The 13,571-nt window shown below is 42.3% G+C and overlaps 1 protein-coding gene across 5 annotated transcripts in view; it reads left to right on the forward strand.

Moving 5' to 3' along the window:
- The first annotated feature begins 2,426 nt into the window (after positions 1-2,426).
- PHKA1 (phosphorylase kinase regulatory subunit alpha 1) overlaps positions 2,427-13,571 on the forward strand; it is a 67,284-nt gene continuing 56,139 nt past the window's right edge. For 3 of the 5 annotated variants that reach the window (XM_075259734.1, XM_075259735.1, XM_075259736.1), the window contains exons 1-3: positions 2,427-2,681; positions 2,804-2,910; positions 9,702-9,860. In XM_075259734.1, the coding sequence (XP_075115835.1) occupies positions 2,833-2,910; positions 9,702-9,860 (237 nt within the window). In that variant the 5' untranslated portion in view covers positions 2,427-2,681; positions 2,804-2,832. The remainder of the gene's footprint in view (positions 2,682-2,803; positions 2,911-9,701; positions 9,861-13,571) is intronic. The other 2 variants (XM_075259737.1, XM_075259738.1) reach the window with 1 other exon arrangement.

Here is a 13,571-nt window from a genome sequence, read left to right on the forward strand (position 1 = left end):
TATTTTTTAAATTTGTGGATTTCTTTTTTAAAGGAGTTGTACAGGATAACTCATTTTTTGCCAGGAGGACAGGAAGGTAAAAATAAAAAAAACATACCAATACTAATGCTTCCGTGTTTCCCATCACGGTCCTGCTGCTCCTGGGTCTTGTTTTGGCAGAAATCCTCAGCGCATGTGTCCATTTTCTAAGTGGCCCAAGGAAAGGACACAGGACATCAAAGTCTAGTGACGCCCTGGTTCCTGTACTTTAACCTCAGGCCGCGGATTGGCCTCAGCGGTCACATGTGGCGAGGACTTTCACTAAAGCAAGACCCAGGGGCAACAAGACTAGACTGCAAAAAAAAAAAAAAAAAAAAAAAACCTATATAAATTTGATATCCCCTTAATCACACCAACTCATGGAATTGTGACATGTTCTTTTGGCTACACAGTGAACAACATAAAAACAAAGCCTGTAAAAGTTGAGCAAATGCAGTTTTTCTCTAATTCCACCCCATTCTAAATTTTTTACAGCTCCCCAGTACATCATATGGAATATTCATTGGTACCCATATGAAGTACAATTTGCCTTGCAAAGATGAAGTACTCATGGGACCCCCAAATGGAAACCTAATCTGCTTAGAAAAGCAGTTACCTGACGACCCCATAGACTATAATGGGGTCCATCGGGTTTCCGCCAAAAAAGGGCAAAAAATTATTATCATTTTCAAATGGAGTGGGGAACGGCATCTCCCAGCGGAGAACCAGCACAGGTGTGAACTTAGCCTTAAAAGATAATCAATTAGGTATACCTATCCCAAAATAGTACTATTCAGGGTCCATTCACACAGAGGAAAATGGCACTGAAATTGTTGCTGAATTTCAGTGCTGAAAAAAAGTCTCCCATTGACTTAGGGCTCATTCACACGGGGGGTGGTAGGGTGGATTTTGGCAGCCGCGTCACTCTCGGGTCAAAACCCGCTTGCCATGACCATCGCGGTCGCGGCTTCCGCCTCCGGAGTTGGCTCAAATGACTGGGGTGACCCCGGAGTTTGCTGCCACCAGGCGGAAGCCACGGCCTAGCGAGCCGCAGAATCCGCCTGAAGAAAGGGCAGCATGCTGCTAGAGGAAAAAAGAACGCTAGTGGTCTCCATAGACCACCATTGTATGGAGGCAAATTTTGAGGCGAAATCCGCTGTCAAAATCCACCTCCTTGACCCGTGTGAACTAGTCCTTAAATGGGTTCCTTTTTCTGGTAGCAGAGAATTTGGTGCTGAATTTCAGCGCTGATAAAAAAAAAAAAGCGCCTCCCTTTGACTTCAATGGGTTCCTTTTTCTGGTAGCAGAACTGAAATTCTGCTAGCAAAAAAAGGAACCCATTGAAGTCAGTGGCAGGCTTTTTTTTTCAGCGCTGAAATTCAGCACCAAATTCAGCACCATTTTCCTCCGTGTGAATGAACCCTTAAACACTACCAATTTTCCCGCAAAAAAATCTAGCTGTCATTGAGAAAATTGTTTTCAAAGTTATAGGCCTTGGTATGTGATAACTGAAAAATGCAAAATAATTGTTTGGTCTTTATGGTCTACAATGGGTGTAAAGGGTTAAAAACATCCATTATATATATGCATGTGAGGGTTGGCTCACAACAACCCAATAGCATTTGTATTCCGTCCGGAAGGAGTGCGCATAGAGACCCCCGGACGGAATACAAGCACAACTGCAAGCGCTGTGCTATCAAAATGCACAGACCCCATAGACTGATTCGTGCAGGCACAAGGAACCCATTATAGTCTATGGGGTCTGTGCGCTTTGACAGCACAGCGCTTGTATTCCGTCCGGCGGGGTCTTCATGCGGACTCCTTCCGGACGGAATACGTATGCTAGTGTGAACCAACCCTCATGCAGCGACTTTTACCACAAAGCACATCGTGTGGTCACAGATCGTAGAGTATCTCTGAGTTCAACGATGTAATGTGATCAGGAAAATTGTAAAAAAAAATATTTTTGTCTATATTTGAACCCTACAAAGTGTACAGTGCATAGAATATGTTGGTGCTATATAAATGAAATGTATATTTATTATGATTTTAGCAGTTGCAGCAATTGTTGGGTTGCAACCTGACCATTCAATGGCTTTCATGAGCTGGGGATACCCTGCCATCTTTCAGGATTTACTAGATGACTTCTCATTGTTTCTAGTGGCATTTATTGTATTTCTGTTTTATTTTTCATTAAAAAAAACCCAAATTTTGCAAGTTCCAACCTGTTAAGCAAATCCGATTGTAACCACTAGGTGGCAGGCCACTACTCAGCAGCCACACACAAGGGTCAGTATACACAGAGTGTACGGGACACTGCCGGTATCCGGTGACAGTTCCCGGGGCTCTCTCCTCACCCCCCACCCCCGGTAGCTGTATTCGGCCACGTAAGGAGTCCGGCAGCTCAGCCAATCAGGGAGTGAGGAGGGCTCGTGTCCCGCTGAGGGTGCGGGGAGGAAGTGCCCAGTCACGGCGTGAACTAAGACTCCTGCTCTCACCCTGCCATGGGCGGGGCCAGGACACCCTGAGGTTTGGGGCCGGGCTACCTCACACGAGGAGATATTCGGGTCATGTGCTTGTGTTGTGCTGGTCATGTAGAGGGCTGAGCAGAAGTTAGTCTGGAGAAGGAGAACTTGGGCAGTGTGCTGAGTGCTCACTCACATGTGAGTACAGCTCCAGATAGTGTCTGTATACCTATATGTGCTGGAGGACAACCCCCATCATGTCCTGACAGCTGCTGGAGTGCTGACCTGGAGGAATAACACAAGTATTGCTTGCTTCATAGGTGCTGCTAGCATCAGATCCCTGTCAGAGATGAGGAGCCGCAGTAACTCGGGGGTGCGCTTGGATAGATACGCCAGACTTGTCCAGCAAACCATCCTCTGTCACCAGGTCAGTCGCCACCGACATAACAACATCTCTCTGTGGTAGTAGCCACAAGTAGTCACTAGTATTGGTACCTATATCTGTAATCCTCCAGCAAAAGAAGGCAACAATTCAAGAAAAAGTCTAAGTACCAATGTTCTCATGTGCTTGGTGCCCTCGCTATGTAACGGTGCTATACACCCTTCACAGGAACCTGGAGATCTAGCATAGACCCCTAAATTCAGACCCTCTAAGGATAGAACCTATATACTGCTGACTTTGCTGAAAATCCGCCGCTTATATGCCCAAGAAACGGGAATTTATCAACGCATCTATGTCAGTTTTCTGGTGCAGACATATGGCGTATCTCTTTATTGTACCATCCAGAACTCAGGAAATTGTTTGCCACTTTATGTGAATGGTGAACACTGCCCAACGTATTTATTATAATGCATTATACGTAGCTAGGCAGGCACCGTGTCCTGACTGGTATAGACTTCCATCTAGCACACAAGTGTGCACCTGATTTATTATTATTTCATCCTATGTATTGCATATTAATAATTCCAATATATAACAAGCCGTAAATTCTTCTGAAAACTGTGACGCTAAGACCTTTGAAATCTCATAGATAAATAAGATCATATTAGCGAAGACTGCCAGTATCAATGTGCTCTATCGAGTGATGACACCCCTTCGACTCTACCTAGAGATTTCTTATATTGGATTTAGGACAGATTGTCACCGATTTCAAAAAGATTTGGGTACAGTGACCTGTAGTTCACAAAGTTGCATCTAGTGGTTGTCAGTAACCTTATTCCTTACAGGTTTAACAAAAACTCCAAAACTTGCATTTGGGTCCTATGAACAGCAGTATTAGTTGAGTGTGACTGACGCTGGCTACCTGTTTGATCATTTGGCTATTTATTTAACAATAAAATAGCCTGTATGCCAGGAGTTTGTTTTGCTACGTTTTAATGTATCCATTATAATGAGAGATTTGCAGTACGGTTAGATTGCCTTTAGATTTTACTGCAGAAATTTTTGTGAGTGAAAATCTATTTACTTTCTATGTCTAGTGTTGCTTTGGTCACACACTTGAATGTCTACAAGTTCTGTTTAGATTAAAGGAACAGTAAAGTAAAAATGTTTGCACAAAATACTGGCGTAGATATACGACCACTGTGGGGCATAATATGAAAGACTATTTACTGCATAATAAATTGGTACAATTTGTGTGCCAAAATAAAGGAGTAACGTCCATTATAGTGCAGATGAATGTGGCCCAATATGGGTGAATTTCAAGATGGTGGTTGTTACCATTTGCCCTTAGTCAGGAATTTGAGATGGAGTTCTGCCCTTATTCATCTCCAAATACCCCCTGTGGTGCTTGAAGCCAGTCCTGGGGCTTTCCACCATGGGTTTTCCCAATGATTAGCCTCAGATACAATGGTGTTAATTGGCATGGGCCTCACAAGGTGGTTCTGCGTCAAGCAGGATGCCTTTTTTTTTTTTTTCACGGTCTCCCATTGAATACCATTAAAAGCAGATTTTGGACGGAATTGAGTCAAAATTCATGTAAAATTCTTTAGTGTGAACCTAGCCTTACTTGTGTGGAGAATGGAGATCTGTTAACTGTTTATGCAGCGCTGAAAAAGAAAGACAATTTTATTACCAAGCAAAATAAAATTTTATTGCTTTCAATCCTTGTCTTTAAAAAAAAAAAAAAAAAAAAAAAAAAAGTTGTCCAGTCATAAACGGGGTAAATGTCGCAGCCGTTCTCATCTAAGCCTCTCATGCCTGAGATCAGAATACCCATCTGTTTGAGATGGCCGGAGTACAGAAACAGGTGAACAAGCTCCATTATACCCTGTATCTGTAACTCGCATAGAAGTAAGCAGGAGTTATGCTTAAGTTCTATTGACTGTTCATCTGCCTACATATTTCTATTCACCTCGGATGGTGTTACAAATGGGAGGCTGATCCAGGGTTTTTATACTGACTGCCAGATTTGGAGTCGGGAAGGAATTTTTTCCCCTGAAATAGGGCAATTGGCATGAGCCTCATGGGGTCTTTTCGCCTTCCCCTGGATCAACACTGTAGGGATTGTAGGGTAATAGATTGGACTTGATGGACTAATGTCTTTATCCAACCTCATCAACGATGTAACTATTGGTTAAGAAAGGCATGCTACTTTGAAGACAGTGGCTCACTCTTTACAATGTACATTGGCAGTGGGATGGGATTTAAACAAACGCTAGCCACACATGGTTGAAAAAAAAAAACAAAACACACACACACGAGTCAATTTCTTGTTGCAGGTTTAGTACATTGTCAACCATTGCAGTGCAGATTCTGAAACTTGGCCCAGTGACAGGGGTAGAGCCTATGGTGAAAGCTTTTTGTTATGGACATTGTCGCTGGGAGGAATGGACTCCTAGCATCATAGATAACTATACTGTTTGGAGTCCATCTCCCGGCATACGGTAAATCCGGCCAACACACGGACTGAAACTTGGTTGTATGAATGCACGGTAACATGGATTTCATAATGACAAGCTATGTTTATCTGATGACAATGTAGGCAGAATAGTGATAACTCTTTGTATAAAGGCTGCTTCCTTGCTGTTGTATGTGTTTTTTTTTGTCTGTTTTTTTTTTTTTTTTTGGTTATGGCGTTTGGACATTCTTGGCTTTCTGAGCGTGTGTAATATTAGCGGTGAGACAGGGCTATGTCTCAAAATAGCAAAGGCCTTGGTTGGCACAATTAGATGTGTACTTATTATACGCAGCTTAACATCTAGCATACTGAGCGCTGTTTCTTTTTTTTCTTAAGATTGCTTTTATACTAGTAATTTGCTTTTGTTGGAACAGACTAAATTGATGTTTTAAATATTAATCTAAAATATAACACAGCATTGTTACATCGGTGACTTGTGTATGTTCCCCACTATCTTTATTTTTTTTATTTTAATATTTTCAAATAATTTTAATTTTCTGGTAACATTTATGTCATTTATACATTTTGTATTAGACTTTAATTACTTTGATGAATTTTGCTGCCTTTTTGTGAAATACTGCATATCTTTATTCTTTCCTTATCTCTTTTGGAAATTTGTGAACGGTTTTCACTACAGGTGTGGGTGGGTGGGTTCTTCTATTATGCAGGGAAGCTGAGGCTGAACAGGTTACTTCTAACTGATGTATCTTGGGCATTTTAAAATATTTAATAGTACTTCTGGTGTCCTATGAAGGATGAGATTTCATATGTCTTAAAAGGAGTCATCGGTTGAAAACATAGTCAAGATTGGCATTTTTATATGCAGTTGCAGCTGCTCCCAGTCCAGACTGTTTTCTAATGGTGATATCTCTGGAAATAATTGATGTAGAGCTATGATCTGTGAACTGAGAATCTCATGTTTCATTTGACATCAGAATCACTGGACTAGGTTTTATATGCCCATGATATGACTATATGTACTGACCTTCTCACAAGCCTCAGCTTCCCTGCATAATACAAGAGCCCGCAGACCCGTACATCTAGTGTGCAGATTTCTGCTCCCAATGCACAAACAGGAAAAATAATAAAGAAGGGCGGACACTGTGATCTGTAGTATGGGGGCACCACAAGGTACAGTTCTTGCCCAGTTTCTCTTCACACTGTACGCTGCTGACTTTAGGCACAACTCCTCCAGCTGTTACTTACAGAAGTCCTCCGATGACTCTGCTATAGTAGGCCTTATCACTGATGGCAACGATAGGGAATACAGAGACTTAAACTGGGATTTTGTTGAATGGTGCCAGCGGAACCAGCTGAGGATTAATGCTGGGAAGACCAAGGAGATGATGGTGGACTTTAGTAAACGGAGAGGTGCTCCGACTACCTGCTCAGGAGGCTGAGGGCCTTTGGAGTCCAGGGGACACTTCTTAGAGCCTTCTTCAACTCTGTGGTTGCATCAGCCATCTTTTTTGGTGTGGCCTGCTGGGGAAGCAGTATATCAACCAGGGACAGAAATAGACTTGACAGACTGATCAGAAGGGCCAGCTCTGTCCTGGGGAGCCCCTTGGACCCAGTACAGGTGGTGGGTGACAGAAGGATACTGTCTGTGGTGACCTCCATGCAGGAGAACAAATCCCACCCCATGTATGGGACCCTGATGGGACTTGGCAGCACTGTAAGTGACCGTCTGCTTCACCCCAGGTGTGAGAAGGAGCTATCGCAAGTCCTTCCTTCCAACCGCAACCAGGCTGTATAATCTACATCAGGGGTAGGGGACCTTTGGCTCTCCAGCTGCTGTGAAACTACAACTCCCATCATGCTCCATTAACTTCCATGGGGGTTCCAAGAACAGCAGAGCCCGTATGCATGCTGGGAGTTGTAGTTTTGCAACAGCTGGAGAGCCGTACGTTCCCTACCCCTGATCTACATCAAACCAAGTGAAGATCACTCCGCACAGAGAACTAATGATTATGACGATGACCATGAAGTCTTCCTTCTTTTTCTTGTGTTCCTTAGCTGCTATGGACTCCTAGTATATCTTCTCTTCTCAGCATATGTGTGCCTACGTCTGTAATATATTACTGTGTATTATCCTGTATCTGTATTACTATGCTGCTGTAACATGCTGAAATTTCCCCACTGTGGGATTATTAAAGGATTATCTTATTTTATTACAAAATGTATTTAAAAATTTTTTAATGACCAAGCTAATGCCAAAAAATTAAGTTGTTTGAAAATTTAGTTTTGCTTTAAAGGGTTATCCTGGACCTTAACGTATTCTATATCAGTTTGGTCAGAGTCTGATACCCAGACCCTGTTCCATTCTCCTGTTTAGATTGTTGGATACCATATACTAGGTATACAGTCAGAAGTAGCTCTATATTTGTGCAAGTGAATGGGAACAAAGCTGGAGTTCTAGGCACTATCGCTAAAGAGTTCAGCACTCTATATGTTGTATATGATCTGATACTGATAACCTATCCGATATCAATTGTCTTCACGTCCTGGACAAACCTTTTAAGGGTATGTTCACACAGCGGAATTTGCATTCCGCATTTTGATATTTTGCGCGGGATGCCGGGGCAGTGCACCAGCATCCTGTCGCGGCATTCCGGGAGGCTCGTGCTACGGCTGAGTAGGCTGCGGGAAGAAGGGTCATCTCGCTAATTTTTTCCGCTACTAGCTAGTGAAAAAAGAAGCGAGTAGCTCCCACTGAAGTCAATGGGAGCCGTTTTTCGCAGTGGATTTTGAGGGAGATTCCGCATCAAAATCCACTGCCAAGAAACTCTGTGTGAACAGACCCCTAAGAAGCTCAGTGGATGTATGTTACAAACTGAAGAAATATCACATTGGCCTGCTGTACTCCCAGCATATTTATAGACCTCCCAAATGTCCCGGATTCAGTAGGACAGTCCTAGTTGCCAAATAGTTGCAACACTTCTGTTTGAACACTCAAGATAAAACTGGATACAGATCAACAGAGAGACAAGAAGTTATATGTACTGTATGTGGGAACATATGTTTAACTTCCTGCTCATTGCGTAAGAAGACAGTCTGAATGTAACACATATGAAGGTGGCTATACTCATGAGATTAATATTGGTCTAACCCAGAAGACTTATCTTTCAGAGACCTTTCTCTGACTACAAATGTCAGGGGAAGAATAATCAGTGTCAGGGTCTGGGGTTGCTAGGTGGGGTGGCATAGACACACATGTCCAGTTTCTTTAGTCCAAAACAAAGGTAGAGTTTTATTTTCACTCAAAAAGGTAGTGCAGCAACAAAAGGAAACAATACAAAAATAAATCCCTGCCTGGCTAGGCTCTAACTAAACATAGAATAGGTTACCTCACCTAGAATAACAGAAATCTAAAGCCAATTGAGTCATTCAGGACACAGCTCCAAAAATATGACCTCTCTCTTTCACTCTCCAACCAAGCTCTGCCAAAGGTCTGCTGCTGGAGCAACTTCTTAAACCTCCTTGACGAGGAGACTCTCTGCAGCTGAGTCGCTGCCGGAACATCCCCAAAGTGTGGACTGGAGGGGGGTGGAGTGACAGTTCCTACTACCAACCTACCTGCCATTCCTAAAAATCCAGCCTAATACTGAGCATTTACCAGAATGCTCAGCAGATGAAAGTTGTCTGCTGAGAACAAACATTCCTTCTGGAGTTTTCTCATCTCACCCACCTTAGTAGTCTGGGAGAAATGTACACCCCCTCCATTACCTGACCAGCCATCGGCTTACATCAAGCATTGTTGGTTTTATTGTATAATTGCCATTTTTTTTTTGTAGAGTTGACCATTTATTGTCAGAGCTCAGGAACCCGACCATTCGCCACATCCACCCACTTGACCATTTAGTGCCTAATTGGTATATTGGGCACAAAAACTATCTGCATCGATTTTTCGGGAAGAATGAGGGATACAGAAAACAATGTGAAGGAATCAGTGGGGCGGCAGCTGTTACACAATGCAATGATGGATGTGATGAAAGTTCCTCTTTAATAGCCCTCTTTGCCTTTCAGAAAAAAGGGAGGCCTGTTCGTCCAGGTGAATCTAGCTATACTGAAGGCTCCAAAACCCATGAAATGTGGATAATATAAACTGTAGTGGCAAAAGCAGATCTTATTCATCCATCCTACTTATGGAAACACAGCAGAATTGTTTGTACATAATAAGCCTTTCATTGGGAAACTAATGCTGCGGTAGATTGCAAGCTGGAACTGGTATTCCTATAGTTATGCCTGTGTAAACGGGAGCATAATCTTTATGATCCAGCTTAACTTGCTCATGAGTTTATTCTCTTTACTTTTTCAGAATCCAGTTACTGGCCTACTGCCTGCAAGTTGTGAACACAAAGATGCCTGGGTACGTGATAATGTCTATACAATTCTTGCTGTCTGGGGCCTGAGTCTCGCTTACAGGAAAAATGCAGATCGGGATGAAGACAAGGCAAAGGCATATGAGCTTGAGCAGGTAAGATATATTATTATTCTTTACAGTTCTTTTGTGTATGTAGTATGTAAAAACTAAACTCATGAAACACAAATCATATAAAGTTCCAAGTAATTTGCGTTTGCAACTCACATGAACTTCTTGCATTTTGCTTGTAGCTCCTGCCTAAGCACATTACTCAATCCTATATCCACCAATTATGCACCTGCTCCTGCTTTTATGTTCATTTTGTTTTTTCCTTTTCCACCATGCCACATGTATGCTCTTTCTGGTCGTTTATACATAGAATAATATTGTAGATTCTTCTTCTTCTTCTTATGCCTGCCTCCTTTTTCACATGACTGTCCTGTTAAAGGTTCTGCTATCCTGAGCTGAGTATTGGGTTTCACTTCAGTGCCCCTGTTAAAGGTCAGTCTCCATCTCCCGTGTCAGATTCTGTGACCCGTGTGAGTTTACAGACATGGATTATGACAGCAACTAACTGGAGACTTTTGCTGATTATTTTGTAAAAAAAGCAGCCATATTGGAAATGCTTGTCAGCTGACTAATAAATAAAAATTATCTCATGCTCACAGATCAGTTTTGGTTCAAGACTAGGGCTATTTTATCTCTCTTCCGCTTTTCTGCATGTTATCACTTTTTTCAGAATTTCATTTTATCAGATTGCATACTTGCTGTATAGGTTCTTAGTTTTTATTTTCCAGAAAATAAGACTATCCCCTGACCTATACCAGTAACACATTACTGTCATAGCAAAACAATTATTACAATAATAATAATTGCTAGAGAAGAAAGTCTAATTTGGATAGGGAAATGTTCGTTGTTGTACCGTGTTAGCCAGTGGGTTGGAAATATAAAAAAAAAAAACACGAAAACTTGGTAATCTTCAGTAGTTGATACCTTTTTAATGGCTAACTCATAATGATGACAAATGGCTAACGTTTCGAAGCGCAAGGCTCCTTTGTCAAAGCAAATTTAAAAACATTTTTGAAGGATGCATATATATATATATATATATATATATATATATATATATATATATATATATATATATATATATATATATATATATATACACAGAGCAGGCACAAAGGGTGTTAGATTTCAGGAGGAGGGGGGGGTTGTTAGTAGTTGGTGAGACAATGTAAGCAATTGGTGGAGACATTTGCTAGAGACAATGTGGTAATTGGTGGAGACAATATAAACACTTACAGGTCCTTGTCAGATCACACACTACTGTAAAAAGACATGAACCCCTGTGATGCATTAATCCCACACTCTAGTGTCCGAAACAATGTCATGAATTTATATTCATGTATGCGTCTTTCTCTCTTAGATCTGAAATTCCCTCTCAAAATCAGAATTTTCATGTCATTGGTAATGTTGTGGTCCCCCCTGCAAAAATGTTTTGACACGGGAAGGTCAGATCTTTGTTCTTTAATAGTATGGCGATGTGAGTTCATGCGCAGTCTAAGTTGCTGTCCGGTCTCTCCAACATACAGATTATCAGTGGAGCATTTGGTACACATAATTAAATACACTACATTGGATGTGCTGCAGGTGAAGGTACCTGGAATGTTATATTCCTTGTTCGAGTTTGGTATCTCTATCCTGTCAGTGGTCAGTATGTGGGGGCAGGTTTTGCACCTCTTATTCCCACATGGAAATGTTCCTGCGTTGGTTGGGGATGTTAGTGAGCTACTGACCATCATATTCCTGAGGTTTGGTGGCTGTCTATAGCACAGGAGAGGGGGGTCCGGAAATATGGATGTTAGACGGTTGACTTTTTGTAGTAGTGGATGTAGTTTGCGTGTGATTCCTATACAAATAAAGCCCTGCCGTCTAACATCACTGCCCAGGAAAGAAGGGCTATAAAATCTCTGAGAAATAATAACGACATCATCATTAAACCAGCGGACAAGGGTGGCGCTATAGTCATGATGAACACATCAGACTACATACAGGAGGCACACAGACAGCTGAATGACACGCACTACTACTCTAAATTAGATTCAGACCCCACAGTGGAGTACTCTAAAAAACTGAAAAAAGTTATCTCGGGCCTAACTGATGGAGCCAAAGGCCTAAGCAGCCTCATACCAACAAGCCCAAGAATGGGAACTTTTTATATGCTCCCTAAACTACACAAACCTGGGAACCCAGGGAGACCGATCATCTCATGTGTGGGGACACTCACTGAACAGATCTCTGGATGGGTGGAGGGCACTCTGAAACCCCTAGTGAAGGATACAGCCAGCTACCTTCAGGACACCACAGACCTATTAAATAAGCTATCCACTATAGGTCCCCTTCCAGATGGAACCATCCTGGCCACCATGGATGTAGAATCCCTGTACTCCAACATCCCACACCAGGATGGTGTAAACGCCTGCCAGTTTTTCATGGAAAAGCGAGGTATGAGCGCTGAATCAGTGGTGAAACTCACGAAATTCATCCTCACCCACAATTACTTTTCTTTTGGTGACTGTATCTATCTACAGCAGACTGGCACCGCAATGGGGAGCAAAATGGCGCCACAGTACGCTAATCTCTTCATGGCCAAGCTTGAGAGTGACTTCCTCTCCACCTGCACCATTAGGCCCCTGGCCTACTACCGATTCATTGACGATATCCTAATCATTTGGACTGGGTCTGAACAACAGCTGAAAACCTTCCATGAACTATTCAACCAATTCCATCCCACCATCAACCTGACGCTCAATCACTCCTTCTCGGAAATAAACTTCCTAGACACAGTCATCAAGATACAGGACAACAAAATTGAGACATCACTGTATCGGAAGCCGATTGACCGACCAACCTACCTAGGATGGGACAGCTTTCATCCGAAACACATAAAGAACTCTATTGTGTACAGCCAGGCCATCAGATACCATCGCATATGCTCTAACCCTGCAGATAGAGAAGAACACCTCGGAGTCCTCAGAGACACATTCTTGAAGCAGGGTTACCATCCAAGAACGATTGATAACCAAATCACCAGAGCCACCAGGATACCAAGATCGGAGTTATTAAGATACAATACCAAACAGGAGAACAACCGAGTGCCCCTGGTTGTCACTTATAACCCCCACCTGGAGACGCTGAGAGGAATCACACGCAAACTACATCCACTACTACAAAAAGACAACCGTCTAACATCCATATTTCCGGACCCCCCTCTCCTGTGCTATAGACAGCCACCAAACCTCAGGAATATGATGGTCAGTAGCTCACTAACATCCCCAACCAACGCAGGAACATTTCCATGTGGGAATAAGAGGTGCAAAACCTGCCCCCACATACTGACCACTGACAGGATAGAGATACCAAACTCGAACAAGGAATATAACATTCCAGGTACCTTCACCTGCAGCACATCCAATGTAGTGTATTTAATTATGTGTACCAAATGCTCCACTGATAATCTGTATGTTGGAGAGACCGGACAGCAACTTAGACTGCGCATGAACTCACATCGCCATACTATTAAAGAACAAAGATCTGACCTTCCCGTGTCAAAACATTTTTGCAGGGGGGACCACAACATTACCAATGACATGAAAATTCTGATTTTGAGAGGGAATTTCAGATCTAAGAGAGAAAGACGCATACATGAATATAAATTCATGACATTGTTTCGGACACTAGAGTGTGGGATTAATGCATCACAGGGGTTCATGTCTTTTTACAGTAGTGTGTGATCTGACAAGGACCTGTAAGTGTTTATAT

Source organism: Leptodactylus fuscus, chromosome 11 (genome assembly GCF_031893055.1).
Source record: "Leptodactylus fuscus isolate aLepFus1 chromosome 11, aLepFus1.hap2, whole genome shotgun sequence".
NCBI lineage: Eukaryota > Metazoa > Chordata > Amphibia > Anura > Leptodactylidae > Leptodactylus > Leptodactylus fuscus.